This window comes from Barbus barbus (assembly GCF_936440315.1).
Source record: "Barbus barbus genome assembly, chromosome: 30".
Lineage (NCBI taxonomy): Eukaryota > Metazoa > Chordata > Actinopteri > Cypriniformes > Cyprinidae > Barbus > Barbus barbus.
Genome location: NC_136758.1, coordinates 12,390,700 through 12,417,969, shown reverse-complemented (window position 1 = coordinate 12,417,969; position 27,270 = coordinate 12,390,700). Strand labels below are relative to the sequence as shown.

The following is a 27,270-nucleotide window of genomic DNA, read 5'->3' as shown; positions in this document are numbered from 1 at the left end:
ACTGTGCCAGTCACGCACGTAGTTTATGAGGCGCTTTTATTGCCCCAGCAATGACATTCTCTTATATCTGCCAAGCGTTTGAGTTTCCAACCACTTGTTTCTTGGTCTGTTACTCTGCTGGAGAGTGATATATCACTACAAATCAATACATTACTTGTATAAGGCTCTAGACTCTAGTTGGACTTAAGTTCCAAAAAAATTTGACTTGATTTTAGGTCTATAAGGTGACATATTTGCTTACCATACAAATTAATCAGTTTTTTTTTTCATTTGACTGTGTCTTTTTATTGCCAAAGTTAATAGAAAAAAAATGTAGAGAGTCTGCAATTAAATCTAAAGTCTTTTGATTCAAGTGAAAACTAACATACTTTCTTAATGACTACATAATTGGCTTGGGCATTGTGGCAGAGATTTGTGAACATGTCTGAATGAATTGCTGACTCATGTGATTGTTTATTTAACCACTTTTTTAATGTAGTAGTCCAGCACTGCCTTATTTAGCTAAAGATATCCTGAGAGACGACTGCCTTATGCCCGGATGAACCTAGAGACCAGTAGTGCTCCTTCAAGGCCAATCTGCCAGTATAGCTCAGTCCAACCAGCCTCGGCCAACAGCCTTCAGATCAATATGACATCTCAAAATCACTTTGAGCCCCAGCCCAGAACCTAGTGGCAACCATCTGTCAGACAGATTCTCCCAAACACACAGGAACACACCCTCAAATCTGTCTCCGTACATTACCAATTGCTGGTTCGCTTCAGTCTTCCTTGATCACTGAATATGCCTAGTTCTCCGCCAGCTAAATTACATTTCAACACACACAGTAATATGGTGCAGAATTGTGAGGGCTTAATGATGCTGAAACTCATCACCCTCATGAAGAAAAGTCGGGAGTGCAGAAGGGAGTGTGAGGATTTGCAAGAACCATCAGGCCTGGCATTGTGAACTTCTGCGGGTCAGATCTGCCATGTTACGCCTTTGCTTGTTAAGGCTAATATTTTAGACCATCCTAAAAATCTGTTAGGTAGGAGGAGGGTTTCCAAACCATAGATTTTCACTTAAGAATATCTGTAAGGATTTTACTGCTTTGTTTTGTGCGGCAATTCATTTTTTTTATTATTTTTTTTAAGGAAGCAGCTTTGTCAAGGTTTAACCAGGCCAGTGTTTTCAGGATTTGCTTCTGTCATCAAATAGGATTTTATGCTAATTGTTTTGTCTGTGGGGTTGAAAGCTGTTTGGGTCTGTGCCAGTGATGTCATTTAATAAATAGGCCATTGGTCTCTTTATTCAAAAACTAGATTATCTCATTATATGAATGATGTTGCTTCTATCAGATAACTGGTGTGTGTATTTTGTTGTTATGGTGGCCTCATGTTTGCAATATAGGCTATACATGTATGTTGTTTTTGGTTGCCCTTCTCTTAGCAAATGAGTAGTTTTGATTTTCCTGCCTTCTCTTGTTTCTCCAGCATTTGAATTGCCTTCTTGTGTGTTATATGCTTAGAGGCCTAATGTTGCTGTCATTTGTCAAACAGGACACTATCGATCTAGTCATTCTATGCTAGAATCCGATGTAACCTGAGGTTAAACACTTTGCTCAAGGGCGCGATAATGATAGAACTGGGATTAAGCCTGCAACATTCGTGTTGACCACGTGTTGTTTACTTTACTGCCACCGCCAAGATAGGTTTACTCCTTATGATCCATAATCAAACAAGAAATCTGATCCTAAAGGCAATTGCACACTTTTCCAAACTTTTTGCACGTTACAAAAAAAAATACAACCTCACGTTGTGTCAATCACGTTTACACACTGCCTCCGAAACTTTCGTCCGTCATAAAAAAATTTGGATCAGTTTCGATTTTCTGCGTCTTCGCATCCTTAGCATGCATTTTGATAGGAAAGGATGACGAATACGGAAAAACGCATGCGAAAATTTCGGACTCAGTGTGCAATGACCTTAAGTGTGATTTTTGACAGAAAGTTCATGAACATTTTCTCAGCAGTGTATAATATAAAATGCTTTATATATAATTTCTTAAAATCTATTTATATTTATATATAATTATGAAGCATTCCAAGCAGTTGCTCTTGTATAGCACCCAGAAACAAACTGCAGTTAGTGTGAACGTCAACCCTATTAGTTACAAGGCCATTGAGAGGGATTTTCCATTTTTTATTAGTTTTTTTTTATTCTTAATGTACCAGTATTAACACTGACCATGCATTATCTGCATCAAACCACAGTCTGCAAGTTCTTTGACAACACAGATGCCGAATCCCCAACAAAAGCAGTTTACCAGCCAGCCCTAACACAAGATGAATATGGAACAAATTGGCGGACATGGCCTGAGGAGAAACCACATTTAGCCGAGTTTATTCTTTAATACTCTTCTCCACAGGTTGCTCTCTTCTGTCACCCTGCATTTTCGCCCTTGGGGCAACTAACAGCACTGTTTTTTGGACGAAACACTCATAAACATATCATTAAAACTGACTGCACAGCCCTAATTCAAGCACGAACATCACTTACTACATAATGTTCACATACCCTACTAGCTATGCGTCCATGAACCGGAGAATAGACATTTGAACATGTGCGTGTGAGTTTATGTGTGTTTCATGCATAAATATTCTGATGCTCCAAATTTACACAGAAGCTTTATTTAGCATGAAGTTAGTCTCATAATTAAAGAAGTGATGTGTAAGGGTACATGTGTGCCCATGCATGTTGTATGTGGTTTTGTGCACTTGCTTAGCTTGGGGCTCCATGCTGTTCTCCTTCCCGTAATTTTTATATTCAAAACCGACAATCTCACTGGCTTCTTGCTTATCCGTATTATCATCCACTATGCAAAAGACCCCCACCTCCATGTTTTAACTCCTGATCTGCACTGCCTGCGGGGCTCTAGGGGATGGAACAGCACCTCTCACACATTGCACTCTAGTTTGAGAGGAAATTTATGCTCTGATTAAAATATTGCACACTTGCTCTATTCAGCATTTGGTTCACAGCCATTAAACATTCATTTGCAAGTCTTAAGATTTTCCTATTTTAAAACCCCATTAAATCGTATTTTATTTTCTGTATTGATGTATTTCCTATTGCAACAGGAAGCTTGTTTTTTTGTTTTGTTTTTGTTTTATAGGTAGCAGGCTTTAATTATGTCAAAAATGATCTATTGGTGCATTCAAGTCCTCCTGGGAAGTTTGTATTTACGATTTAGGATGCCGTAATTAATATTAAATTATAAATAAACAATGCTTTGTTTAAGGATGATGTAAATTGAATCGTCATATATTTTATTGTAATACTGTCATATTTTGTAAATGCATCTAGTTTTAATGTTAATGGGAAACAAATAATAATTTCATTCATTTCAACAAATTTACCATCAGTACAGCCACTGCTTCTGTTGTGTCCCCCATATTTTTTCACTGATGCCTGTAACTCAGAAATAATAGTTTCCCACTCATAATTCTGGCATTGCTGTGGTGTTTAAATATGAACTTTCCAAATTACCATGCAAATCTAATCACAAACAACAGCACAGTAGTGGAGTAGTTGAGAACATTTCTCTGTATTTAAAATGAGAATCATTGAACACAAAGTATTGTACACAAGGTCTTATTCATGTAAAATAAATGCTCGAGGGTTTAGCAACTGTAAAATAATGTGTGAAAATGAATTAGGACAGACATATATAACTATTAGGGTTTGTTTTTCAGTTTTACTACTTGTCTTTTTTAACCACAACATTAATAATGATAATAATTAGCTTGTTTTATTTTAAATGGGAAACTTTTAGGTAACACTTTAGTATAGGGACCAGTTCTTACTATTAACTAGTTGCTTATTAGCATGCCTGTTATTAACATATTGGCTGTTTATTATCACTTATAAAGCACATATTCTGCATGACCACATTCTTATTAACTATTAATAAGAAGCAAATTAGTTTATTGAGGAAAAGTCGTAGTTAATGGTTTGTTAATAGCAAGAATTGGACCTTAAAATAAAATGTGACCATAATAATTTAATTGATTTTGACAAATGTACTATCAATGCAGACCATTGCATCTCTCTGTACATCAGTGGTGTCTCCCCATATTTTCTCACTGACACTCCCAATGTGGAATCTGAAAATTAAAAAAAAAAGAATTTAAGATTTTCCGACTTTTAATTACATGTTCCAGTGTTTCCAATATCATTCAAACACACCATATGATTTGCAGGTGGTTTATAGAGTATTTGATTGGACAAAATTTTGTTTAGTGCAGGAGTCATTAATTTTTTTCCCGGAAGAGAAAGACTGTGACATTTAGACATATGTGTGCTAAAGATTAATTTATCAATTATATCCTAGTGTAGGAGTGGCACATAGTGTCAGTCCACTGTCGTGTGTCATGTGTTCCCGCCTCTTGTTTCCATATTTGGTTTGTTTCTTGTCCTTGTTTAATGTGTTTATTAGTTAATACTGTCCAGCTGTGTTTGTCTAATTATCCTGTATATTTATAGTCCTGTCTATTCAGTTTGATACTCGTTACTCTCCGGTGTTCCTGTCTGTTTCAGCCTTGCCTTGTCTTGTCCTGCCTTGATGTCTTCATTAAAGATTGTTATTTTAAGTTTCATCCTCGTCTTCGTGTTCCTTGCTCCTCCCCGTTGTGTGTCCCCCGTGACAGAAGACCAGACCCAAAACAGTAAGCGGCGCCCACTCACCTCGCTCTTTGTTCATTTTTTGAGAAGGTTTTTTTTTTTGTTCCTGTTTTGTCCCCCACGGCAAGGAAGTCGCTGCTCATCATCCCGCCATAGCTCACGGCAAGTTGGCGTGGGAGTTCGGTGGGATCGCCGCGAGTCCACTGGCTGCGAGCCCTCAAGCCTGCCGATCGCGGGAGATATCCGCCGCCGTCCGCGGCTCCCTCCAGTCCACCATCCGCGGGGAAAGCCAACCCGCCGTCCACGGCTCCCTCCAGTCTGGCGTCCTCGGGGAAAGCCAACCTGCCGTCTGCGGCTCAACCAAGCCCGCTGGTCACGGGAGATCGACGCCGCTGTCCGCGGCTCTCCCTAGCCCGCTTGCAGGTCTTGTGGCAGGCCCGCCGCTGACTCAAGCCCGCCGGCCCACCACTAACTCGGTCTCGTGGATCCAGTCCACATCACTCCTCTTGTTGTGGCCTCCTTGTCACGGAAGTGGAGGCGGTTGCTGAGGGACCCTGTGAGGGCCCCTGACTCCTTGTCATGCCCAGAAGAAGCCTCAGCTTCCGAGCTAGCCCAGGAGGGCTTCCTGTTCCTGTGTGTTTAGCCCTGTGTGGGCTGTCCTGTCATGTCCTGTCCTGTCTGTCTAGCCCCGGAGGGCTCCTGATACCCCCTTGCTTGCCCATGGAAATTTTGTGTGTGTGTGTGGGGGGGGGGGGGGGGGGGGGGGGGGGGGGTTTGCACGGCCACGAATACCACCTGCTATGTCCTCCTGATTTCCCTGCACCGCCATGGCCTCCTGAGCTCCCTGCACCGCCATGGCCTTCAGAGCTCCCAGCTCCGCCATGGCCTCCGTTCTGTCTATTCCTCTCTGGAGGTCCCCGTCCTGTGTTCCTGTCCGTGTGTGTCCTGAGAGGCCTCCAGAGCACCCACCCCCCCTCCCCGGTGGAACTGTTAAGGTGCGGGACGTTATGTCAGTCCTCTGTCATGTGTTCCCGCCTCTTGTTTCCTGTCCTTGTTTAATGTGTTTATTAGTTTATACTGTCCAGCTGTGTTTGTCTAATTATCTAATTATTTATAGTCTTGTCTATTCAGTTTGATTTCGTCTGGTCTACTCGTTACTCCCCGGTGTTCCTGTCTGTGTCAGCCTTGCCTTGTCTTGCCCTGCCTTGATGTCTTCAATAAAGACTGTTATTTTTAGTTTCATCCTCGTCTTCGTGTTCCTTGCTCCTCCCCGTTGTGTGCACTGTGACTCATAGATGGCTTCAAACTAATAGACACTGACTAAAAGAGAAAAGAGAGAAAGAGAGCAGCATTTGGAGAAATGAGACCAAACAAAGATTTGTTTCAGACTATTTCAGTCTACCCTGCGTTTTTCTTTCTCTCTCCACTTCCTTTTTCTTTGGACTCACCAGTTCTTCTGTGAGGGACCTCAGACACACACACACATATGGAAATGCACTCAGGAACTTAGTTCATCTTGAGGCGGGTGTACACTGTTGGAACACTGCCAAGATGTCGCTATCTTAGACAACATCCGCAGATCGTAAAAGATTTCTTTTGTCAGAAAGTCTTTGTTTGCTTGTGTGACTTCCTCACATATTAATTGTCTTTGTGGTGAAGCTTCTGATGCTGCTCAGGCAGTGTCAGAAATGCTGAGCCTTATGCAGCTGGGCCTTATGACCTTAGAGATTTTGGGTTTTCATATGGTTTTGCTTCAAGTCTGCGGAGCAGGTTGGTTATTATGTGCATTGTTAAGCTTATAGTTTCACTTTGTTTTCATATTTGTGTATTTAGTGTATTTTTGGCCTTTTGAGTTTACACTGCTTACACTGTGATATGAAAAAAACTTAATTTATTTCGCAGGAAAATTAGTAATTGCAGCTATATTAAACAGTATTGTATTTATTTTGTTTATTTTAAGATTATTCTTGTGTGATTAACATTAACACTAGAAAATGCTATGAATTAATAAACAGAAATATTTTACCACTGGCATTTTGAAGGTTTTTCCACATGATGTTACAGTGGTCAGGTGGTATAAGTTGTATTTATGAGTTCTACAAGGACAAAAAAAAAATGTACAAGTCAGAATCTTGTAGTAATGGCAATTCTGACATGGCATGAACGCACCTTATGTGTCACCCCGTATAAATGTGCATTGTGAAGTGTGACATAAAAGAATGCTGAGGTCTCACAGTCTGTCAAAGGTCTCTTTGAGGTCACATCATAGCATTATACAATCTGACAAGCAGCTGTCATTAAGGACAGCAAAAATCACACAGCATACAGCCTTGACTAGCTGTCTAAGACTGCAGATCTCTTGTCATTTTCACATACACTTTTCAGTGACAGCATATGTTTGAGAAAGTGTGAGTGTTTTGTGAGGTGCTGGTTTAGCAGCATTACAGGCCTGCCAACACCTCCCCCTGCTTTTGACCCCTCCAGGAGACGCAGCCATCCAGAAATGCCCATCTGTGCTTCTACCTCCTCCAGTGAGATATGTGTGTATATGCGCTTATACCTGGCGCAGATCCACACGCATTTACAGTGTGGATACACTGCAGGACAGTTTGTGGTTTGCTGTTGCTGCCTCATCCCCGCGTGCTTGTAGAGACATTGCTAGCCCGCAGCTGTTGCCCAGCATGAATAGAAACGTTACAGCGGTGCCCATCACATGCCAACTGACACGTCACCTTTCATTCCACCTTTAATCTCGAAGACTGCTGACTTACAGCAAAAGCTCGAGTAAGTCAGTGTTAGTAATGAGCTTGATGACATATACTTTGTTTTGTGCACATGCAGCATGATTCTAAATCTTAATGGACTGAAAGGATACAGAGTAGTACAAAAGTACTAGTGCTTTGGGAGTAAGTCTTTTGGGACAAAGTACAATCACAAACATGTTTGATTTTTGGCATTGTGATTAGGGCTGCACGATATTGGAAAAATATGCGATATGCGATATTGTTGTTGAATATTGCGATGACGATATTTCTTGCGATATAACATTTCCCTAGAGAAATGCTATTTTTATTAGCTTTTTTTTTAATCATTTATATATGTAATGATCATACTAAAATAAACAGGATATTCTTCAGATCTAATTAAATCTAATTCAGGCTAAAAAAAAAAAAACTGTCAAGGAAGGTGCAAACATTTAGACTTTAAAACACTATGAATGACTGAAAACCTGGGCAGATATTCTGATTTCTGGTTTTGTGTTACCATAGACCTGCAAACAAAAATCGCATTACTCTCAAACATTACTTTTTATTCACATGTAACCATGCAATCATCAAGAGCATCTTAAAACAAGAGCATCTTTTAAACAAAATATTTCCTTGCCTTGACTGTTTTTTTAAATAAAAATAAATATTAAACAAATTAAATAAAAAATAAGTGTGAAGGGCTTAAATAAATTGGTATGTAGTGGAAAGACTAACATCTTGTCAACATCCACATGCATAAAATAATTATTAACATGCAAGCATTATTAACATGTAAACATTATTAACATGTAAACATTGTTATAACATGTAAACAATGCAATGCCAAATGTTTATTCCAGGTTTTTTGCCAGGAAAACTAGCATATTGACTTTGGTAGGTTTTAAACATGTGCGTTGGCACGTCACAACATTTCCTGATGTACTAAAAAGTCTCTCTGAAGGTGAACTACTTGCTGGTATACAGAGATACTTCCTGGCTACTTTACTCAGGTTTTGAAAGTCGACCTGATGGACTTGCCACCAAGTAAGAGGGTCCATCTCACTGTCTATGGTGGGAGACATCATGTAGTTGTTTAATTCAACTTCCACAGTGTGCGATGGTTCCATAGATGACGGAGATGGGGATGTCTTGACATCTGATGGACCCATGCCCTGGTGATCTTGATTACTTAGGAACTGCTCCTAAAATAGAGTAATAAAGTAAATATTGTAAACAAATCTAGTTATAGTGCATTACTTTGTCACTTACTACTGTCATATTAACATTTACCTGTGGCACAGTTGCTTCAATTTCAGACATCACCCTGGCTCTGATGTCTGACACCTTGTCAGAGCTAATGTAGTTGGCTTTGAATCTGGGGTCCATAAAGCAGGTCATGTCCAGAAGTTCTTGAGTTGCAGGGATGTCATACTTGGTGTTCATGTACTCTAGAATCTTCCTCTTTATGGACTTTGTTAAGTCACTGTCTTCTTCTTTTGCAGCAAGAATTGAGGTCTTCATCAAGTGAAGTACAGGTTTCACATATGAAACACTTACGTAACTTTCACCTGATAGAGCATCTGTAAATTCTTGCAGAGGCTGCAATGCCTGGTTTATGGACTCAAGTACATCAAGGTCCTGCCAAGTAGGAACTAAATGTCTTGACTTTTTGTCTGCTGACAGAACGTCGCTTATGGCCCGCTGCTGCTCTAGAACTCTCTGAATCATTCTCTGCCTCGAACCCCACCTTGTAGGGCATTCTGTGATGAGGGAGTGCTCCGGGAGGTTGTGCTCTTTTTGTGCTTTTTTCAGTGCCATCTTCCCCTTCCAGGTGTGGGAGAAATGTCCCACTATTTTTTTGCAGAGACCAACAGCTCGAGTAATGCGCTCATCACCTTTAACAGCATTTTCTGAAGAGTTAAGAACAAAACAAGGACATACAGGGTGAAATAACACTGCAATATTATAATTACAATTTTATATAACAGCATTTGAGATAGAAAACTGTCAGCTACAATTTACTAGCCTCTGTGGAATATATTTAATATAATAATGTAAATAAACACATTATCTTAAATATTACAATATCCAAAATCATGTCTAGTCTACATGCAACTATACAAACAAAACAACTGAACATTTTTTTCAGTTATTATTGCAAATATAAACATTCAACACTCACCGATGGCCAGATGCAAGCGGTGTCCAAAGCATTGTAGCCTGACCCAATTATTAAGTTCGGTAGCCTTCACCACATTGGCGCCGTTGTCCGTTGTAATGGACACTTGATTTTCCTCTTTTAATTTCCAGCTGGCTAAAACGTCCCGCAGTCCGTGGGCTATGTTTTCACTGGTGTGGGATTCAGGGAAATACACAACACCCAGACAGCGTGTTTTTAATTCAAAGTCTTGAGTAAGAAAGTGAACGGTATAGCTCATGTAAGGCTCAGTCGTACGACTCGACCACAGGTCAGTGGTGCTAGCGTAGAAGTCCACTTGGTGGAGCTCGGAGCTCACTGTCTTCACACAAGTGTCATACATCTGTGGAATTGCGACGTGAGAAAAAAAAATTCTCGATGGCAGCTGATATCTTCGGTCCAATTTGTTAATTAGACCCACAAAGCCTTCTTTGCTCACAGTGTTAACAGGCATCATGTCTTTAGCTAAAAAGCGTGTGATAGCATCTGTTATTTCCTTGTGGCGTTTCAACGTTTTTCCGTAAGGCGTTGCATTTGTAAAACTTTGATCAATGGTTGTCTGTACGACTCCCTTATTGTTACTTGGCTTTTCGTTAGCCGTTTTGGTAGATTTGGCCTTACATTTTCGGAAGTCTTCATATAGCTCCCTGTGGTTGTGTTCCAGATGACTGTGGAGATTCGTTGTATTTCCTCTCGACGTGACCACAGTTTTTCGGCACGACTTACACAGTACCTGCATTTGTGACACGTCGTCTTTCTTGAAGCCAAAATACTGCCATATTTCAGACGTACAGTTCTTTTTAGGCACAAGTTCTTCGCTGCTGTCACTTTCCTCGCTTGTCTCTACTCCCGCCATATTTTCCACTTTCTGCTCTGAGCCACTAGATTCACCTTTGGGCCCGGTCTAGCCAATAGCATATAGCACCTACTTGGGAGGCGGGTATAAACGTGGTAAAGCCCCTTCTGATTGGTCAAATTTGGACAACCTATGCATGCAACAAATGCTTGGCACATAAAATAAATTTTAATTATCGCAACTCTCTGCGATACGGATATCGCATATACTATTATCGCGATAACGATAATTTTGCGATATATCGTGCAGCCCTAATTGTGATAGCAATGGACAAGACAAAAAAAATATTACTAAGTTTTCATTTGATCTTTTTAACGCAATGTTTTACATAATTTAACAATATTTTAAAGGGTTAGTTCACCCAAGAATGGAAATTTTTGTCATTAATTTCTCACCTTCATGTTGTTGCAAACCCATAAGACCTTTGTTCATCTTTGGAACACAAATTAAGATATTTTTGATCAAATCTGAGGGCTCTCTGACTCTCCGTAGACAGCAATGCAACTGCAATGTTAACAGGTCCAGAAACATAACAAGGACATCGGTAAAATAATCCAAGTGACATCAGTGGTTCAACCGTAATTTTACCAAGGCATCCTAGGTGTATATGACTTTCTTCTTTCAGACGAATCCAATCAGAGTTATATTAAAAATTGTCCTCGCTCTTCCAAGCTTTAAAATTGCACTGTGCAGGTGGTTTTTTTCAACAGTCCAAAAGAAGTGCAATAAAGCGCATCCATCCATAATAAAACGTGCCTCACACGGCTCCGAGGAGTGAATAAAGGCCTCTTGTAGTGAATCGATGCATTTTTGTAAGAAAATATGCATATTTAAAACGTTCTAAACACTTTTCTCTCACTTCTACTAATTGTCGTACGTGCAAGCCGTTCTGGGCGGATGAGGTAGGACGTATGCGCAGCGCATGCATTGGTGAGATATGCTAGTCTCGTGAGTTTGTTAACAGGAGCAAAGGAAGCAAAATTTCCTTACTTTAGCAAAAAAAGTCTTGGCTTAAAAAAAAAGTCTTGGCTTATATCGAACTCCAACTTTTTTTCTTTACATATCCTCATTTTGTGCTTCTAATTTGTGACCAGTGTTTTGTTTTGCTCTCTCTCTTCCATGCTTCCACGTTCGTCACTAATCACCGGCACATGCACTACGCCTCTGTCCTACGTCATCCGCCCGGAACTGCTTCCGTGTACGACAGTTAGTGGAAGTGAGAGAAAAAAAGTGTTTGTAACACATTGATTCGCTACAGGAGGCCTTTATTCACCCCCTGGAGCCGCGTGATGCATGTTTTATTATAGATGAATGCGCTTTATTTGATTACTTTTGGAGAATACAAAAAAAGACACCCGCCCAGTGCAATTATAAAGCTTGGAAGAGCAAGGGCAAATTGTAATATAACTCCGGTATTTGTCATTTGGCAGTAGTGGCCTAATGGATAGAGAGTCGGACTTGTAACCCAAAGGTCACGGGTTCAAGTCTCAGATCTGGCAGGGATTTTAGGTGGGGGGGGTGTGAATGTCCAACGCTATCTCCACCCTCAATACTACGACTGAGGTGAGACCCTTGAGCAAGGCACTGAACCCCAAACTGCTCCCTGGGCGCCGCAGCATTGGCTGGCCAGTGCTGTGTGTGTGTGTGTGTGTTTGTGTGTTTGTGTGTGTGTGTGTGTGTGTGTGTGTGTATGCTTGGATGGGTTAAATGCAGAGCACAAATTCCAAGTATGGGTCGCCTCACGTCCTTTCCTTTTCCTTTCCACATACACCTAGGATGCCTTGAGGGTGAGTAAAATATGAGCTAATTTTATTTTTGGGTGAACTTACCCTTTAATAGTGAGAATTGGTCCCTATACTAAGGTGTTATCATTATTTTATTACAGTTTAATACAATTCAATACAGAATAAAATACAGTTCTATGCATACTTATTTGTCAGTTTGACAAGTGGTGTATTTTAATTACATTTGTAGATTTAGAAGTGTATATCGATATTTTATATACATATAATATATACATATAGATAGATATAGATGTATATCTATCTATATAGATATATAGATAACTGATCTTCCAGTGCAGCAACAGTGCCTGTTTAATCCACAAGGCCATAGGGTGTGCCATTTTGGGTTTTAGAAGGCTGCTTATCAGTGTCCCGTTTGAGCTGTACTGACGCCGGCTTTGTAGCAGACTGCTACCGAACAGTCCCTGCAGCATTACATCACCAACTGTGCACTTGGAGGAGGGACTTCACTTTCAAAACCAAACACATTATTTAAGAGAAAACCCCAGAAAGGAAGAGGAGAAGTAAAACCCAGTATTGCACTTGGTGTGAATCATGTGAAAACTCTATTATTTTTTTCCATCAGACATGGTGTGAGCAGACCCTTAGGGTATGACAGAAATTGCCACTTTTCCTGTGCAAAGAATTTGTCGCCATCCCAAAGTATAAGAACAGACACTGCGGTGGAAACCCTCCCTGCAGCTGACTGGGATGCCAATGACCAAACCGCTCATAAATCATTCCAATTGGACTTTGCGGAGACAGGATCCACACATCTCCCCTTCCTCAGTCAGAATTCCAATGTCTGGCACTAAAATATTAAGCACTGGCATCTCATAGGTGAGGTAGCTCTGGAAGAGAGCATTTAATAAAACATAACTAGCATTGCCTTGTGTGTGCTCTAATACTCAGAGCACAAGATTTGTGATCGACTCTCCCTTCTTCTATACTGAGAGTGCTGGGCTATGAAATATGAATTCCTTTACTTCCCCCTGGGAAATGGTTTTGCTTCACATGAGACCAGGATTGTTATTTTGATCCAAAATTGTATCTTAATTATGCATATTCCTATCTTCCCTAAGTGTTGCCATGTTAAAGTCACTTCCGCAGTTGTCAGTTCACAGAATAAGCGGGTGTTATTTGAACCCAACATAAAACAATTCAAGTTGTTTAATGAAAGCCTGTTTCTGCCTCAGAGTTTAAAATAAATAAATACAATGGTAACTGTGCCTTTATGTTATGTGATTGTGACTTTATATTTCACAATTTCAACTTAATATCACACAATAGGTAAGTTTAGTAAGTTTATGTGCACTAATTTTCGTCAATGCAATCCGTCTGATTTCAGATTCTAAAATTTTTAATCATATGAACCCTAAATTTTGCAACCTGATTTACATTTTAGTTTAGGCTACATGTGCATTTATGTATTTTAAACAAAACTTCATGTCATAGCCCCTTTGTTTTTTGTTTTTTTTGTAAGTATTTAGTAAATTTAGTCTCATTCACTGATCAGTTAAATAAACATATGCATTTTAGTAAACCATGTAAACAGCCAACAACCATGTAAATCTTATTTTGAAAGGGCTCTAATAAACATCTGCATCACAATTCCGATTGAGAAGGAAATCATATTTGAGCGTTTACATGCTTAGTTTATTCCTATTGATCGAATCACACCCCTTTCAGTCTGAACATATTATTTGGATGCATATAAATGTAGCTAATATGACTTTATATCTCACATTTGTGACATAGGGTCAGTTTTACTAAGCAGGGCAAATTAGCGTGAGAGCGCAATTCTAAAACAGGAAGAACAAATTAAAGAACACAACGCAACATCTCATTTACATATCAACCAACTTAATAGCCTACCAAGCGCAGTGCCAATTAGCGTAGTTGCAAATAAAGAAGTCACACTACGTTGAAAAGGGTTGAAGGGTTGCAAGTTTTAATTGACCTGGTATTGCTTGACACCTAGTTGAGGGTTTGTAGCAACTCATGGCTTGGCAAACAATATGTTCGGATAATGTGTTCTTCTGGAATTCCTAATATATTAAAGGGTTACTCCATTCTAAAATGAAAATTTTGTCATTAATCACTTACCCCCATGTCGTTGCAAACCTGTAAAAGCTTTGTTCATCTTCAGAACACAATTTAAGATATTTTGGATGAAAACCAGGAGGCTTTTGACTGTCCCATTGACTGCCAAGTAAATAACACTGTCAAGGCCCAGAAATGTATGAAAGACATCGCCAAAGTAGTCCATCTGCGGTCTCATCTGCGTACTGATCAAACTGCGAACGGTGTTCTGTGTCAGCTGCGCCACACGGATACGTCTTCTACGTTCTCCAAAATGGTGCTATGGTGACGCAGATGAGACGAATTGTTGAATAAATTCATTATTTTTATTCTCGTTGCTTCATATATTTCAGATTGAACCACTGACTGGCGTTAATTGTTTGGCAGTCAATGGGACAGTCACAAGCCTCCCGGTTTTCATCCAAAATATCTTACATTTTGTTCCGAAGACGAACGAAGCTTTTACGGGTTTGGAACGACATGGGGGTAAGTGATTAATAACAAAATTTTTGGGTGGAGTAACCCTTTAATACGTGTGGAAAAAATACTCTCCCTTCTACCTCTCTGTTCTCTGCAGTGCCTCCTCCTACCAACAGTAATTACAGCCATTTCAAGCAGAAAACAGTTTAAGTATTAAATAATAGCACAAATGCCAGTAATTTGATGAACGTAAATGTTAGTAAATCGCATTGCGTGATTCATTTGAATACTCTCCTCCCATAAATTTGAAATATTAAAAGGAAATTCCTACAAATGCATATTCAATAAGGTCAGGCGCAAAAATAACTGTGTCCATGCCTTTTCGGTGCTTATTTGTCACTGCGCGTCTTTAGTGAATCCTGACTGTACTATTTTAACGCCAAAGTTGGTTTGCGCTGGCACAAGCTGTTAGTAAATCTGGCCCTTAAAATGTAATTCTTTAAATTCAAGTTGCAAAACATACAATTGAAATTTATTTATTAAATATGTGATTTTAATTTTTGTCATTATAGATGTTTTATTCTCAAAGTTAATATATTTTATTTTGTGCCCTGAGGCAAAAACGGACTTTCATATCGTTTATAAATGTGTGTGTGTACGGGTATGTCATTCTTGGACTTGAGCCTTGCCTAATGTTTTTCTATTACAACTGATGCCACCATTCATCCTGAGCTCTGTTGCCACGGCAGCAGGGGAGAGTGGGTGTCGCTGGTCAGAGCAGTCCACATCAGCATCAATGATAGGAACAACGGATGCTTCTGGCTCTCAAAACAGCATCTCTCTCACATATAATACTTCAGCTCCAAAGTTTTACTGTTGACACTTGCACGCGCCTTCCAGTCCTTTTCATGAATACCCTTGAGGAGAAGACAAATTACCCCTGTCTGAGAACGCTTTCTTGCTGACTATAAAAAAAGAGGAGAATATTTACTTTGTGTCAGTGACGTGAATATTTTTTCTTATGTTACAGGGGGAGGGAATCATCCGCGCATGTCCCAGCTAAGCTTTTTATAGTTTGGTAAGCTGTCTCTGTTGTATGTGTCGGTCTACATATGTGCTGTTTAACTGTGGTAAACAATTGTGTTACGGCTAGGTGTTGCATTGCAATACACGATTCAATATATCACAATCCATCATCGCAATATAATAATGGGATTGTGATTGAAACTGGGCTGAACAGAAGAGAGACCCTCAGTGCGTCAATGTGAGCGAGTGAATCTGCTGGATAAGTTTCATGCGGCTCACTTCACTGATGTCCACTACAGTAAAATATCAATTCAAGGATCCAAAGCCGGGGTTTTTAAGCCCTAGGGTCCATGGAGGTCCTGCAGGGGTCTGTGGACAGATATATAAACGTCTTTTTTTTTTTTTTTTTTTTTTAAATCTACAATTATTTTATATATGTCCTATTTCTAAATGTGGAACATTTTCTGTTTTATAAGCATTATGTAACATAATAATATTCACTAACATGGCTGAGAGTCTGGATGAGGCCATCTCTAGGAAAGTAAAGTAAATCATTGATGACTGTTGATGTAATATCATGAAAAAAATAACTGAGTGAGTTTTTCAGCCTTTACATCCCAGTTTTTTTTTTTTATCCATTTTGAAAATAACTTTTTTAATTAATTATTACATTTCCATCACAGAATGCTATTAAATGCAGTTCAGCATTTGAGATGTGCTTTTTTCATTGCACTCAGAAAAATGCTTCTGTTCGAAAGTTTATGGTCTGCTTAATTTTTATTAAAAATATTTTTAAAAGAAGTCTCTTATGCTCACCACGGTTGCATATTATTTCAATATTATTGATATTTAAAATTTCATTTATTCCTGTGTGACTGCAAAATTTTCAGCAGCCATTAATCCACTCTTCAGAGTCCTTCAGAAATCACTCTTATGTGCTTCTTGAGCTGATGCTCAAGAAACATGTTTCTTGATATTATGTCTTGATATTATTATCAATTTGAAAAATGGTTATGATGATTTGTGGAAACTGTTCAACATTTTTAATTAAAGAATCCAATCTTTTATAGCATTATAAATGTCTTGACTGTAACCTTTGATAAATGTAATGCATCCTTGCTAAATAAAAGTATTAATTCCTTTTAAACAATAAAACTCTTACTGACCTCAAACCTTTGAACATTATATACACTATTGAATGTTGTTAATAGATAAATTAAGTGAAATATTGAGAGTGCTAATAGAGATTTTAGGCCAAATTTGCGGCATATGTTTGTATTGCTGCAGCTCTAGTCTACAGTACATTCAGATTCAGTGCACATGTGCCTCTCTGAATATGCATCTGATGAATGATTTTTACAGTTTTCACACATGTTCATTCTGCATGCTTCTGAGAGCTTGCAACAGGTCTGGGAGCATTGAGATGAGGCTGTGATACTGTTAGTATTCCTCTCTGGGTGAATAAGCGTTCTCCTGCGTGTGGGCTGAGTGAGTCAGCCCTGTTACCACTGCTATGTCTGTCCAGGCTCGGAGCTGCTGCTCAGCGAAGGAGAATGCCGGCACAAACCCCCCTCCTCCACCCTCTTAAACATGTCTCAACCATCTTTCAACAGGCCAACTAGAGCATGACAGCAGCCTCTCAGCCTCACTCCCCTTAAACCCCCTCAGAACACTCTCCTCTTCTCTCCCTTGCTCTTTCTTTCTCTTTTTCTGTCTTCCCTCCATCAGGCGACACAGTCAGGGGGCAAATGTGCCACATCTCATAGCTCAAGAGTTTCATTATTAGGCCCTTCCTAAAGATAGACACTCAAAATGTGGCTCTCCATTTTCTCAGTGTAAGAAATGATGACAGATGGCACAAAGCCCAACATTTCGCTTCAGAAACACCTGGGTTTCTCTCTAACGTTCTAATGGCTCTTCATTAAGAGCAAAGAAAAGTTCCTAGAAAAGGCCGAACCTGCTAAATGCATTAGAGTCCTGCCATGAGAGCTAATGAGTAGACATTTGAGGCGAGGTATTGACATGTCTTTGTTTTATGTGAAAGAAACTGTCCTGCAGGACTTAATATAGCTTTCAAACCGAATGTTGTTGACTGAATATCTTTTCAAATTGATACATCCTTAAACATGAACACGGTGACTTCTTAGAGTATTGTATTTACAGTCCGAATTTGTTATATCCTTTTTTAAATTTCCTCTTTTGTGGGGATTTGGACTTCCTCAGTTTAAGTTATATTATTTGGCCGCTCATTTGAATATTTTTTCATTTTGGAGAGACTGCCTCCCAAGTTGTGATTTTCAAGACATGCCGGCTTGGCTTCAGATTGAACACTCTTCATGTAAACATACTTCACTCTCAGCAATTCTCTATAGCCCAGTGAAAATGAGTAAAGCATTATATAATTATAATCCAGTGATTCATCATTCATTAAGAATATGGAAAATGGTGATGAAAATAATTAAAGCCCCAAAACTGTATATAGATAGTCCAATTTGCTGGAATCGTGCCTTTCAGCCAGGTTTAACTGATTCAAGTTTTCGATCTTGGAGGGAAGCTGGCATAGTCAAAATGAAAGATTTATATATAGAGGATCGATTGGCATCCTTTCACCATCTTCAGCAGAGATACCAATTTCCAGCCTCTCATTTTTTTCGTTATCTACAAATAAGACATTTTTTGAGAACATACATTGTACACTATGAGCAGAAACCTCAACATGTTGTATTGGATAGGATGGCAGATATTAAGCCTTTTGAGAAGGGATCTGTGTTGAGAGCATATAATGTTATTTTGGAGCAGAGTCCGACATCCTCAGAAGCATTTAAACCAGGGGTGGGCAAACTTTTTGACTCGAGGGCCACATCAAGTTTTCCACATTAAGTGAGGGGCCGCATAATATGAAGCTTTGATTTATTAAAGAAAAATTCTAAATTGACACTCACTTACTACTGTACTATGTATACTTGTACCTACATGGCAGTTCTATTCTTGTACCATCTCTACCTATTTTTATGAGCACTTTATGACACACAGATAAATCAGTGTGCAAATCAATTAATGTATAAGACACATTTGATCATTTCATTCAGAAATAATGTAAAATAAACGAAACGTTTACAAACATTAGAAACATGTATTTATATTCCCTACACTCCACAAATAATCCTATAAATTTAGCAGTGTTCAGAATAGAAAAAAGAACGAAAACATAAGTAAAAAACAAACACAAATTATAGTGGCATTCACTATAAACATATATTATAATCGCCCAGCCTAAATATTTAAAGCGGAACTGAAACTAGCGGCGTGGCTGCTGGAAAATGCACAATACAAACTCAAAACAAACTCACTTGACTTTTCTCATTCATCACCAATCCTAATGTGTGCGCTTTGCACTTGACCTTGATTGCTTTATATAAGTCGCCTTGGAAATAGCAGCACATTTCAGATGAAAAAACGCAATTTATAATCCAGAAAAACAGTACTATATCCATTTTCATATAAATGTGTGTGGAAAACAGAAGAAAGCATATCTTTGCAAGATAAAACGACAAATTTTTTCCATGTTTTCCCCACAAAATGACAGTACCGTGAGCAGGAGGATAACACTGGCATTTGTTCTGATACTGGAAAGTATTTTAAGCATTTTTAAAACAGTTCCAATACAAGGCATTTTTCAAAGCAAATGAACACTTTCACATTTTTAAAACGTAACTTATTTACAATGGTGCCAGTTTTGCAATGTATATAGCTATTTTGACTTTTTATTTAGTATTTTCTGTGCGGCTTGAACGCGGTGTCCGTCAAAAATAGACTAGGGGCCTCTCTTTAGAGAGCCGCTTCTGAAACGTGCCGCGGATTGACTGGAGCGGCGGGATGGTGTAAATCAGGGGTTATATACTGCACTACAGGCTACAGCGCCATCTATTGGATTGTACTGATATTGCATATTGGAACAACTGCCTCACGGGCTGGATGAAAACGCCCGTAGTTTGCCCACCTCTGCAGTATTGTATAATTTTTTTTTTTAAATCCCTCGCGGGCTGCCACAGGAGTGATAGCGGGCCGTAGTTTGGACACCCCTGATTTAAACAGTCCTGGGAGGAGGAACTGGGCACAGATATATCGGTGGAGACATGGAAATCCTGCATTGACAATATTCATAATAGTTCAATAAATGCACGTTTGGGTCTGATTCAATTTAAGGTTGTTCACAGACTTCATTTTTGCCAAAGTAGGTTGTCGAAATTTTCTCCAGAGATATCATCTTTGTGTCCAGAATGTTCGGCTGCAGAAGGGACAACAGTTCCTCACATGTCACAAGCTCAATAATTTCTGGAACTTGCTGTTTGGTCATCTTTCTGAGGTATATAACAGAACTATTATACCGGATCCTATTATGGCATTTATTGGTGTGGTGGCACCAGAAACGGGGCTGGACAAATATGAAGTACAAGCTGTTGCCCTCAGCATGTTACTTGCAAAACGTCTGATTTTACAAAATTGGAAGTCTGAGGCAGTGCTAACGTTTGATATGTGAATCATGGAATTGAGAAAGATATTGCATTTGGAAAGGATTCATTTTATTAAGGAAAAGAAAGAGCGTGTTTTTTGAGCATTTATTAGTTTGATGGGCAAATCTGCAGATTGTGCTGATGCATCATATTTGCTGTAATGTTTTGACTTAGATCTCTTTTTTTTTTTGTCATAATTGTTTGCTTTGCTTTATTTTGTTTGTTTATTGTCTCTCATATATCAGTTTGTAACCACCAAATGTAAGAAATTGTTGTATTATATAATATTTAATTAAAAAAATCCTCTTTTGTGCCAAAGTGTTAAATGACAATACCATGCTGCATACAAAAGAAATTACCCTTTTTATAAGCATAAATTTGTAATCAGTTTTTTTTTTATGTATTCTTTTTTTAAGACTTTTTAAATTTATTTTTTAAACTTGCCTTTTTTGTCAAATAAGGTTTATTCAGTCATCGAATAACCTTGAAATAAACAAGTTTCATTTTATCTGTGAATAAGCAAATACAAGAGAATTGCAGAACTGTCTTTTTCTAGGGTGTTGGGTAAAATGAGACACTCCTGTAAGGAACCCATTTGAAATTTAAGATCTTGCTGGTCACTGCTTGTCTCTTTGAGCATTACTTTTTTATATCATTAGAAAGATCACTACTGATAAAAAGATGTGTGAGCTTTTATTTCCAAAGCTTTGATGACAGGCAGGAATTGTATATGCATGTGATAAGACTGTCATTTACCATTCTGTTGACATCTGACAACCTTTCACAACCTTTTACTCATTTTGAAATTTTCTGATAGATATAAACAGAACAACTAGACAGCATTCAGACTTCCTTTATGTTTCACTTCTAGTTTATAAAAAGAAAGCGCACTCAGGCATATGAGCAGACATAAGCACACATGTTGGTTTCAATCTCCTGGTGAGAACATGTTTTACATGGTGTAGCATCTCCTCTTCTTTTCAAAACAGTTTGAAGATGTCTGGGCATCGAGGTTATTAGTTTCAGGAGTTTTGGTGTTGGAATTTGGTCCCATTCGTACCTGATATAGGTTTCCAGCTGCTCAAGAGTTTGTGGTTGTTTTTGACGTATTTTTCATTTAATGATGCACCAAATGTTCTCTGTAGGTAAAAGATCTGGACTGCAGGCAGGCCAATTCAGCACCCGGACTCTTCTACTACGAAGCCATGCTTTTGTAATAGCTGCAGTATGTGGTTTTGCATTGTCCTGCTGAAATACACAAGGCCTTCCCAGAAATAGACGTAGTCTGGAGGGGAGCATATGTTGCTCTAAAATCTTTATATACCTTTCAGCATTCATAGTGCCTTCCAAAACATGCAAGCTGCCCATACCGTATGCACTTATGCACCCCCATACCATCAGAGATTCTGGCTTTTGAACTGAACAAGGACTCGCAAAATCGCTAGCCCGACGTCCCAGGGCTATTGTGTTTTCCAGTCGGGCTACCAAAATGTATCACTGCCCTGCCCGACGGGCTACCTTAAATACAGGGCTCCCACGCAATGTTCCCTCTAAGCTGACCGCGCAGAAGAAATAATGTGCCTTGCGCACACAAAAATGAGTTGGGAAGACATTTGATTGAATGCCACCAGTAAAAGGGAAAGAATAGCAATGCTCGGGCAAACCGCTATAGAGCTGATGTCACGACAGAGTTAGAGCCGGTGAATGCGGTTTACAGGTTTCATAGAAAGAGAACTATATGCACCAAACGAGTCGCTGTAGAAACTGAAAACTTCAATAGTTGCGGTGCGCTCAACACGAGAGACAACACAAACACACTGACATGTGAAATAAAACGTCCTCATGTATTAAAGAAGAGTGGCTTGATTAAGTGCTGGAAATAATGGAGGATGGGCAAAGAATGGTAAAAAAACTCTGAAACATGTTCAGTCACACACAAGAGTATTGTACAAACTGTACTTCATCATGATGTTTAGACAGCTATAGAAGAATTCATATGTTCACATTTTTTATACTTAACTTACAGATCTCAGCTTAAGTTTTGCTTCAGTTTCTATTCTATTCTATCAGTTTAAATAGTTTGTTTTGATAATATATTATGTTAGGGCTATATTATAAACCTGATAAATAATTGACCTTGTTGCTTTGACTTTGAGTCTCTTGCTCATTAAGGCTGTATTCATTTAAAAAATACAGAAATAAACAGCGATATAGTGAAATATTATTGCAATTTCTAATATTGGTTTCCTATTTTAATACCTATACTATAAAATAGTATTTATTCCTGTGATCAAAGCTGAATTTTCAGCATCATTACTCCAGTCTTCAGTGTCACATGATCCTTCAGAAATCATTCTAATATGCTGATTTATTATCAGTGTTGAAACTGTTGTGCTGCTTCATATTTTTTTGGAACCTGTGTTACTTTTTTCTTTGATTCTTTGATTAATAAAAAGTTTAAAAGAACAGCATTTATTCAAAATAGAAATATTTTCTAACAATAGAAGCCTTTACTATCAATTTTATCCATTTATCACATCCTTGCTGAATAAAGTTTATTTAACTTTCTTTAAACTTTTTTAAGTATCTTTAAAAAAAGAAAGAAAAAAAATTCTGACCCCAAACTTTTGAATAGTTTATATTGTAACACAAAATCTCTATTTTGACTAAACACTGTTCTGTTCTGTTCTTTTTTTAATATCCCAGGTCCCAAAAAATACAATATAAAAAATAAAATAAAATAAAAAAAGCAGTACAACTGTTTACAACATTGAATAAAAATCAGCATATTAGAATGACTTCTAAAGGATCGTGTGACTCTGAAAATACTGCTTTGCTTCACAGGAATTAATAAAATTTTAAAGTCTATTAAAATAGAAAACATTTATTTTAAATTGCAATAATATTTCACAATGTTATTTTGTGAAATAATATTCAGTATTATTTATCAAATAGATACAGCCTTGATGAGCATAAGAAACTTCTTTAAAAAAATTATTGATCCAAACTTTTGAACTGCAGTGTATTGTACAGAAAAAAAAATTCTCAGGTAACCTAAAATGTACATAATTTAGTTACATCAAGGGTCAAATCAAATATAAATAGCACATTGAAGTTAAAAGTTACACACTTTTTTGTGTGCATGCTGTACAGGTCTGGTATAAAGAATGCTTTTGCTCAGGTGCCCGAATTGTCCGCCCAATAGAGAAAAGTTTTGCTCAGCAAGAAAACTAATTAGAGGGAACATTGCTCCCACGGGTCCTTAAATTTGATATAATTAAATTGAAGAGTTTTTAAGGCCTTATACCATTTAACGTATTTAAAACTAAGAAATAATTTTTCAAATTGCCTTAAATAGATTTTAAAGAATTTTGCAGATGCCTTGTAAATAGTAAAAAAAAACTCTTTCCTTAATATTCGTTGATATTTGTGTATTGAAAATGTTTTTGATTGACATTTATGGTCTTTATTTTATTTGGGCTAGTTAAATTAATTTTCGGGCTACCAAAATCTGAAGAGTACCTGCCCGAAGGGCTACCAGAGATTTAGAAATTTTAGTTCACAGAGCCCTGTGAACGCTGATAAGACACTGGAAGGTCTCCCTCCTCTTTAGCCCGGAGGACACAGAGTCTGTGATTTCCAACAAGAATTTCAAATTTGGACTCGTCTGACCATAGAACACTTTTCCACTTTGAAACAGTCCATTTTAAATGAGCGTTGGCCCACAGGACACGACAGCGCTTCTGGACCATGTTCACACATGGCTTCCTTTTTGCAAGATAGAGCTTTAGTTGGCATCTGCAGATGGCACAGTGGATTGTGTTTACCGACAGTGGTTTCTGGAAGTATTCCTGGGCCCATTTAGTAATATCAATGACAGAATCAGTGTCGTCTGAGGGCCCGAAGACCATGGGCATTCAACAAAGGTCTTCGGCCTTGACCCTTATGACCCAATGGGGCAGTCGTGGCCTAATGGATAGCGAGTTGGACTTGTAACCCGAAGGACGTGGGTTCAAGTCTCAGGTCCGGCAGGGATTGAAGGTGGGGGGAGTGAATAACCAACACTCTCTCCACCCTCAATACCACGACTGAGGTGAGACCCTTGAGCAAGGCACCAAACCCCCAACTGCTCCCCGGGCGCCGCATTGGCTGCCCACTGCTCCGGGTGTATGTCCACTACTGTGTGTACACTTGGTTGGGTTAAAATGCAGAGCACAAATTCCGAGTATGGGTCACCATACTTGGCCACACACCACTTCCCCCTTTCCCCCTTATGCACAGAGATTTCTCCAGTTTCTCTGAATCTTTTGATGATGTTATGCAATGTAGATGATGAGATTGGCAAAACCTTTGCAATTTGACGTTAAGGAACGTTGGTTTTAAAGTATTCCACAATCTTTCTACGCACTCTTTCACAGATTGGAGAGCCTCAGCCCATCTTTTCTTCTGAGAGCCTCTGCCTCTGTAAGACATCCCTTTTATAGCTAATCATGTTACAGACCTGATGTCAATTAACTTAATTAGTTGCTAGATGTACTCCCAGCTGAATCTTTTCAAAATTTCTTGCTTTTTCAGCCCTTTGTTGCACCTGTGCCAAATTTTTATGTGACCAGTAGGAGGTATCAAATTTGAAATGATAAATTTAGGTCATTTAGGTGATAAAAGTGTAAAATTTCTCAGTTTAAACGTTTATGTTCTCTATATTCTATTGTGAATTAAATATTGGCTCATTTTAAAAATGTCCCAACATTTCTGGAATATATATATATATATATATATATATATGTATATATATACCTGCATATGAGACAAAATTCGTATTACAAATTCGTAATTAGTCATTTCAAATCAATGAAATGAATTAGCTGAATGTAAACATCAACATGTGTGCAAAAAGTTATTGTAGTGATGCTATTTTTCAGATGTTTGTTTTATTTGCACGTTTTAGTGATCCATTGAAGTGCCTGTGTATTTGACCAGGATTGGCCCTGCTGCAGATGCTCAAGTTGCTTAGCAACAGCTGTTAGTGGTCTTCAGGAAATGTTGGCTGAGGGGCTTGTTTGCTTGACGGTGCTTATAGGAGCTTCCTTCACTAAATACCAATAAAGTCAGCTCATGGCGTCTCTATCGAGAGCACTCACTTGCTCTTATCTATATGGCAAGGGTGATGGGGATTTTCATGGAGTCTGTCATTACTGTGTAATGTGAGCTTACTAAAAATTCTCAAGTCATCGTACATGCCATTTCCTGTCTTATTATTTCAATCGAGCACTGTGGCAGAAAATGTATTGCGTAATGGGTTGATAAGATTAAATAATGATTAAAAATCAGCCCTACTTGATTGACTCTACATACTGTGGACCCATTTATCACTGATATAAATATCCAACTGAAGTGATCTTATCACATTTGGAGAGCACCGAGGTTCAGCAGTAAGATTTTTTTATTTTTTATTTTGCTGGTAGTTCAGATTTTACTGGCCAACACCACATTTATTAATTGAATTTGAGTTTATATAATTTTAAATTTGCATTTCAACTTTTAAATTAAATGAAATTAGAAAAATATATGAATATTATTTAAAAATCTATTATTTCTTATTATTTATTTTGGCCAACATGGAAGCAGCAACAGTTATTTTCTTCTATATTGTAACGTACATCCGTGAGCCATGGGTACGATGGCCCAGTACTGCACAACACAATGAAATCTCCGCAACACAACGGAAACAAGCCACATCACAATGAAATAAGCACAACACAACGAAAATAAGCTGCAACACAACAGAAACAAGCCGCAACACAACATAATCAAGCCACACCACCAAAGAATTAGCACAACATAACAGAAATAAGTCGCAACACAACAAAATAAGCACAGCACAACGGAAACAAGCCACAACACAACAAAATTAGCACAACACAGTGGAAATAAGTCACAACACATCAAAAATTAGTATAACACAACGTAAAAAACCTGCAAAAACAAAATTGGCACAACACAATGGAAAAAAACCGACAACAAAACAGAAACAAGCCACAACACAACACAACGAAAACAAGCCGCAATTCAACAAAATGAGCACATCACAATGGAAACAAGCTGCAACAAAACAGAAATAAGTGCAACACAATGAAATTAGCACAACACAATGAAATTAGTCCTATTCTTTGTGTTGTGGCGATTTTGTTGTGTTCATTCATGAATGAATTGTTCAATACAATTAGAAAATAGAAATATCATGCTGACTTTTACTTATTTAATTTTACAAAAGAAGCTAAGCTTTCTTTAAATTGCAATAATAGCTGCAAAAGCTCTAGCACTTCCTTAATTGAAATACAGCTTTATTATACTCAGAATCAACTAACCCAACAATAAACCTAGGAATGAGAAACTAAAATACATTTTTTATGTATAACCACTAAATAAACAAGACTCTCCCAAGTTCCCTCACTTGCAATCTGATAAGGAACAATGGCAAAGAAAACTGTGTAAATATAATAGACCATGTGATTGAAGTAGACACACCTGGACAAATAAATAGAAACAGGAACATATACGCTTTTAGCATATTTGAGAGAGTTCTATAAGCTGCAGTGGTTAAAACTTGATGAAGTCCCAGATAAAGGCGTAGTTCCATGGAAATGCCTTGACTGTCTTTCCTGTATCGCATATTTGCTTTGAAGCTGCTGCCACAGCAAACGGTTTTCACAGGAGCCCGCATGAGCTGACGGCTGTCCCAGAAGTGCAGGGGAGGAACGGAATGTGTGTTGACCCGCATCACACAGAAGAAAGCTGTGATGTTGACATTCTTGCACACTGTCTGCCACATACTTCATATCATTAAACATACAGATAACCTTCGGAGGATGTATCCATTTAGACGCTATGACCTTTGTGTTGGCACTGGAGCTTGGGTGGTTAAGTGTGTTTGTGTTGTGTGTACTGTAGTCGGTTGCTCTATGGGATGTTAATAGAGTAATGA

The 27,270-nt window shown here is 38.4% G+C and overlaps 2 protein-coding genes across 3 annotated transcripts in view; one reads left to right on the top strand and one right to left on the bottom strand.

Annotated features, from left to right (window-relative positions):
- LOC306850613 (alpha-(1,6)-fucosyltransferase-like) overlaps positions 1-27,270 on the top strand; it is an 86,229-nt gene that overhangs the window by 11,029 nt on the left and 47,930 nt on the right. The window contains exon 2 of one of the 2 annotated variants that reach the window (XM_079386329.1): positions 15,776-15,823. The exons of the other annotated variant lie outside the window; for it this stretch is intronic. The gene's annotated coding sequence lies outside the window, so the exon portion shown is untranslated. The remainder of the gene's footprint in view (positions 1-15,775; positions 15,824-27,270) is intronic. 2 annotated transcript variants of the gene reach the window in all.
- On the bottom strand, positions 5,899-10,459 carry LOC306850049 (E3 SUMO-protein ligase ZBED1-like; the record flags this gene model as incomplete). The annotated part of the gene is made up of 5 exons (XM_079385456.1): positions 5,899-5,979; positions 7,105-7,219; positions 8,445-8,608; positions 8,697-9,316; positions 9,589-10,459. 5 exons carry the CDS (start codon positions 10,457-10,459, stop codon positions 5,899-5,901), a joined length of 1,851 nt encoding a protein of 616 aa, XP_079241582.1.